Raw genomic sequence first — 6056 nt, forward strand, 5'->3', positions numbered from 1 at the left:
TCTTTGATCTCTATGTCATGAACAATAAGTGGAGTTCGACCTAATCCTTGTTGTTTAAAATCCGGAAACAATTGAATAACATCACATAATCTTTTCTCCTGCTCTGGTGTTAATACACATTTCTTTTCGTCATCAACCGAGTGAATATTTTTGTCTAAAGTGGGAGTCTTACAACGAAATGAAAATTCTGGACATAACTCAAAACATTTCCAGAAATCGATTCCCAAAATAAGTAGTTTTGCTAATGACGGGATAATAAAAAGAGAAAGAGGTTTTCGCTTGCTTTCATATTGCACCTCTGTTCTTACTATTCCGGTAACTGGATGTCTTTTCCCATCAGCTGTGGCCACACTTGATATAATAGTTGAAAATCCAGGGTATTTCGTCCAGTCTTTTGCTGCTAAATCTGATCCGATGCAACTGATATTGGCTCCAGTATCTAATAGACCAAGCTCAGAAAATTCGAGAAATTTAACTGGAGCGTAGAAACGGCCATCTGCGGCTTCATTGATCATAGACGATATTATTAGTTTTTGGGCATCTTTTACTTTCTTCCAAAAGCGACGCAGACGTTCGCTCGAGCGACTTCTAATGAACTGGGAAGTTGCAACTTCCTGTGCAAAGATTTTGTCTCGAATCGCTAAATAGTTTTGCAGACGTTGATGGTATGGTAGTCTGGGATATGGCTATTTTATTTTATTTTCTCGCCGATTCGTTTCGTTATTATCTGTCAAATCTGGTGTTTTGTTCTTCGTCGCTGTATTATTGCTATCCACTGTCCACTCGATTGCGACGGAATGATGGGCCCTGATTGGAGTTTTTCGAACGAGCTAGACATACATCGCATTGTGGTTTATAAACATTTTTCTTTCCACATCCGTAGCAGAAAATGCGGCGCTCTTCTAAGCACATGTCACATCTGTGTCCTTCGATGTCACAATTCCAACAAATGTATTTCTTTTCCTTGACGTGAATTGCATTTAGCTCAGGTTGAATATCTTCCTCCTCGGGCTCTTCATCTGTCTCTTCAAGTAAAGCGATATTCTTTCTAACGTTTGTATATTTTGTGATGCGTTTTCCTGATTCTTCACGGAGAAATTGCTCTCGGCGGTGCACCAATTGGCGAAGTTTAGATACCGATTCTATGGGAACGTATAATAACGCTTCTCGTACTTCAGAAATAAGGTTTCTTTGTAGCTGATGAACGAGTCGTTTTTCCTCCATAGGTATTGTCAATCTCGATACCAAAATCATTACGTCTTCGTAGTAAACATCAAATGCTTCACCAATCCTCTGTTTTCGGTTGCGGATTTCTTCAAGAATCAAATCATCATCCTTAAATTCGTCATATTCCTGTTTCAAATCCAGACAGAATTCTTCCCAAATAACTTCGTCATGGTCTTTTCGATAGCGCCAATACCATTCCTTGGTTCTTCCGGTTAATAATAGGTGCAAATTTCTGCACACCGGTGTAAAATCGCTCTGAAAGTTATCTACAGTTAACGCTTTTATTCTCTAAAGAAATTCTGAAACTGTAGGACCTTTAGGAGACGCATCAAATTTAATACCCCAACTTTGTACTAGTTGGGCATCTTTTCCAGTATTAATGTAATGGTGAGATGTTGAATTTGATCTTAGCGTCAGAGCGCGATGCTGATCGTGGTTACTAGATTGTCCAACTGAATTATTTAAATTCAAATTTCCTAGTCTCTGATCAATTAAATATTCCATTCTCTCAAAAATTGCATTCACATTTACCTCAGCTGCTCTGCCTGAAGTTGATTGTTGCTGCGACCGAGCTGAACGCTGGTTGTGTTGATTCGCGTTCTCCTGTTTACTTGCCGTTGAAGCTTTTGGTTTTCTTCCCCTAGCACAAGCCGGAGATGCTACATTATTTGACTGTGAGTGAGCTCTGGTATTATGGGTCTTCTTGTTTCTATTATCTATGTGACCCTCCGCTTGCTCAGACATTATGAACTGGACTAAATCTTTCTGGTGGCATACTTTCTTACAGCAATGACATTCCTGATGTTCTTGTATATAACTTTCTATACACTCTTGGTGAAAAATATGATTACATTTAGTAATCCTAAGCTCTTCTGTTTTAAAAATTACTTTCGAACAAATTGTGCATTCTGCTTCTGGTAGCACACTCAATTCTTCATACTTCGAATTACTGGCATTTTGATTATTTTTCCACAAAAAAAAATTACTTTAGATAGTTTATTTAATTTGTTTTAATATATTTAAACATATAATTATTATCTTCCTTGTTTTGAAAGTGAGGGTGAGCAAAATTATAGGTGCTGTACTAATATCGAGGGAGAAATGAACTAACCGATAGTTCAATCTCAAGAAATTTTTGTGAAGGGATAGAAAAATCTTGTCGTCCCAGACCTAATCATCTATATCAAATCCAAAACGAAAAGACTGATCTCAACAAACTCCTAAACTGAACTAGCTTTGTTTCATCGGTCAGAATTCGGACCTCGCCAAATATCTGCAGTTCCAGATGATTAAGCAGTCAATTCAATAGTATATGCTGAAATATTTGTTCTATTGTTATTAAAAAGAAATGGACAAAATCAATAAACTACAATGCCAACGCCGACATCACAAGCTTAATATGCCTTACTGGTCGTAAATTCGAAACAATCAAATTGACGAATTCCAATAAAAAACACAGCCTATAATATACGTCTGTCATTATATTGTAGAGTTTGTATATGTTTCTAAATATATTCACCAATTCATGTTCAAGCTCCTCATCACTGGTCAGAATTCGGATTCTCCAAATATCTGCATTCCTAATAAATAAGTTACTCAAACAACCATCCATGAATACAGAAAGAAAGCGAAATGAAAAGAAAATAAAAAATTTGATAGCAAAGGAATAGATAAAAGACTAGGGATTTCATTAAGAGATAGAATAAGAAGTAGAAGGAAAAAAAAAGGAACCTGAAATTCTTGAACAACTCAGCTCAGCCTGAATCCTATAGAGAAACACGGTTGAACCGAAATACTGTAACAAGTCTAACAACAACTCTATAACTTACGACAATAAGATTCACAAAACTCTATAATATTAGTTGTCCTTGATGCTCCAAATTAGTATAAAGTTAATCATTAGGCTTGATGGCCCAGAAAATTTCAGATTTAAATTTATATATTTTTTCTCGAGGAGCGGCGTGGTTAAGGCGTCTAGCCAGGGCGGAAGTTCGTCAGAAAAGAGTGTGACCAATGCATGCGATCGCGCATGATACCTATTCGCTAGGGTTGCACTAGTAGAACTATCGAACTTCTAAGCTCAGCTGATCATTATTATCGACGCACTTACCCAACCCTTACTGAAATTCAAATTAACGTCTTAATTTTCAAAAATAAAACTAACGGCAGAAACTGGGCACTACAGCTGGTGTATCCCAATGGCACCTTCTTCGGCCAAACTTCTCACGATTGTTCTGTCATGTGCTGCGAAAATTCCGGAACCACCTTCCTGATCAGCTTTCTCACTCCTTCTGCAGTTGCCTTATCTCAGCGTCACTTGCTGTCTCTCATCGGTCGAATTTTCAAGTTTATTGTCGCTCGCCGATACCGCGCTTTTACTGCAGCTATCTCGCTTCCACTCACTGAAACGACGGTTTTCTCGAGGCAGCGTCACTTGCGGTCTCCTTCCTTCTCAGAATTTCACAAGTTTTAACGAAATTGTTTCACTTTTAATCTGCCATCCCGGGTGAGCCCCCAATTTGTGGTATTTTATTTATATTCCGGTTTCGGTTATTGGCAATGATGTTAGTGTTACAATTAATTTCTTATGGCTTAAACAGAAATATCAAACTGACTGCAGGTCTGTCCCGAAACGTGTGATCGCTGTCGTTGTAAACTTCCAAGTCTTGTGTGTGACCGTCTTTCATTATTTTATGAGGCTTAGCACTACAAACTGGCTTTAGAAACGATGACCGCTTCTGGTTCTTTTGTGTATCGGTGCCTCATCACCGGTTCCTACATATATATGCGTGTTTGTCTTTTTATATCTGCCATTTTTTTATTATGTTTACTAATGTGTCAGTTTTCTTTCCCTGCTAGAGTCCTACAACATTTAACTCGGATATTGATTAATTGTTCTTTGTAAAGTGTTGTTTAGAACATGTTCTACTACATCCCAATGTAAATTTTTTTCTGTATCTACCAATTTTGCTATCATTGATGCTAAACTCCGGTGAATTCTTTCAACTTGTCCGCTTGCTTGAGGTGAACCAGTTGCTACCTTAACATGTCTTATTCCATTTTCATTCACAATATCTTCTGATGTAAAGCATGCTTGGCCTAAGCTCCGCGGAAGTTTCGAAGCAGCCTACCCAAAGAGATGGCAATGAATAGATCTAGAATTAGAACTGACTATGAAAACTAGATACTCTCATCGAAGTCCAACAATAATTTGGCTATACCCTGACATTTAGAAGAATTTAAACGAAACTTGGCCAAAATATAAGTTTTCAAGGTTTTAGTGCAAAGTAAAAGATCATTTCAATAAGAAAAATAATATATGAATTTTTAAAATCGGTCAAAAAATTACCAACAGATTACAAAGATAAGGATCGATTAATCTCTAAGGTTTAGAAAATGTCTTCAAATTTGGTTTGAAGCTTTGATTGGGTCCTTTCACAAATCTTTTAAAAAGTCAATTGAAAAGCAAGTAATAAGTTCTCGTGAAATTCTCAAGTTTATCTCTCAGGAGACATCCTTTCTAGTCATTTGTAGAGTATCATAGAATTGAAAACAAAAATTTTAGAGTATCATAGATAGAATTGAAAACAAAAAACTTGCTAGATTTCATAACTCTTAATTATCTGAACTGAAAGCAAACTAGAGAAGATACATAGACGATTCACTTCTGTTCCGTTCTGATCTGTTATGTTATGTTTCTGTCGGTTTTCTGCGTGCGAAACTAGTTTGTTGAAGCGGACTGGAGACAGACCCCTTGTGAGGCGGAGGCTATCTGTGGCCGACTTGTCAGATGGCATGACAAATTATGCATAAGCAGACCATGTCTCAGTTTCGGTTTCACAAAAATTTTACACAATTAACGACGAGCAAATTTATGTAGATATATTTAGCTCTCTGGAGTTTAGAGGGAAATTACAATTAAGAATTATGACGAATGACCATGACCCTTGGGACATTCTGGAATTTGGTTAATTCGTCCTGATAGTGGACAACGGGGTAACAGCATCGCCGGGTGGTTGCTTCCGCATAAAGATCTTAAACACACGCCCATGCTAATGATCTAAACACAAACTCACCCTCACATCCGTGTACATCAGAATCACACATAGAAAAGGGATAGACAGATGTAGTTACTTTTGAATAGTGGGGAAGCCTGATTCTTATAGCGCCCCCCGCTTAGGACATTCTGGCGGCTCCTTGTAGCACCAATCGCTCAGAGAATCCATGAATAGTAGGCCGCTGACCAGTCCAAAACCAGCAATATAGCACGAGTACATCCACGCACTTGGCATTTCGGTGTCATCGCCTCCTGTGTCGGAGAAATCGGGGGATCCACAGAAGTTTTCACGATGGCTCTGGGTTACTCCTGGGAGTAAGGGGACAAAGGAGCTAGCTTGTTTATTTTGAACAACTGGCAATTTCTCTGGTCTCTTGATCTGGATGCTGCAGCCCTGATCCTTCTTTCGCATGGCTGCCTGATACTGCTGCCAATTCTTGTGGACATTGACGAAGGAGTAGCTGGTGTACACCGCGGGAGAATTCATCGTATGGTGGCTATCATACAGTGAACGCAGCGGCTCCTTATGCAATACCTGATACGCCTCGCATACCCCCAAAAACTTCTCCGGGTTTCCAGTTTTTGTATTAGCGTCTGGATGATATTTCTTCGATAACTCAATAAAGGCCCGTTTGATCTCCTGGTTAAAGGAATTTCTCGGTATATTAAGGACATCATAGTAGTTCTCCTTGTAGCATGCCCCTTGGCGCATATGGTCGAGCCTGGCTGGATAAAAGGCTAGGCATCGGGCCGAATTGATAGTCATCTGCAT

General features: G+C 38.7%; 1 protein-coding gene across 1 annotated transcript; it reads right to left on the reverse strand.

Moving 5' to 3' along the window:
* Positions 1-5387: 5387 nt before the first annotated feature.
* Positions 5388-6056, reverse strand: LOC137586453 (uncharacterized). Its single transcript, XM_068302487.1, has one exon. It carries the CDS (start codon positions 6054-6056, stop codon positions 5388-5390), a length of 669 nt encoding a protein of 222 aa, XP_068158588.1.

The sequence above is a fragment of the Drosophila tropicalis genome, unplaced genomic scaffold (genome assembly GCF_018151085.1).
Source record: "Drosophila tropicalis isolate 14030-0801.00 unplaced genomic scaffold, ASM1815108v1 contig_996, whole genome shotgun sequence".
NCBI classification, from domain to species: Eukaryota; Metazoa; Arthropoda; class Insecta; order Diptera; family Drosophilidae; genus Drosophila; species Drosophila tropicalis.

What these genes read in the sequence shown, in the direction of transcription:
- LOC137586453 (XM_068302487.1), bottom strand. Translation starts at nt 6,056, where the DNA reads ATGCAGATGACTATCAATTCGGCCCGATGCCTAGCCTTTTATCCAGCC.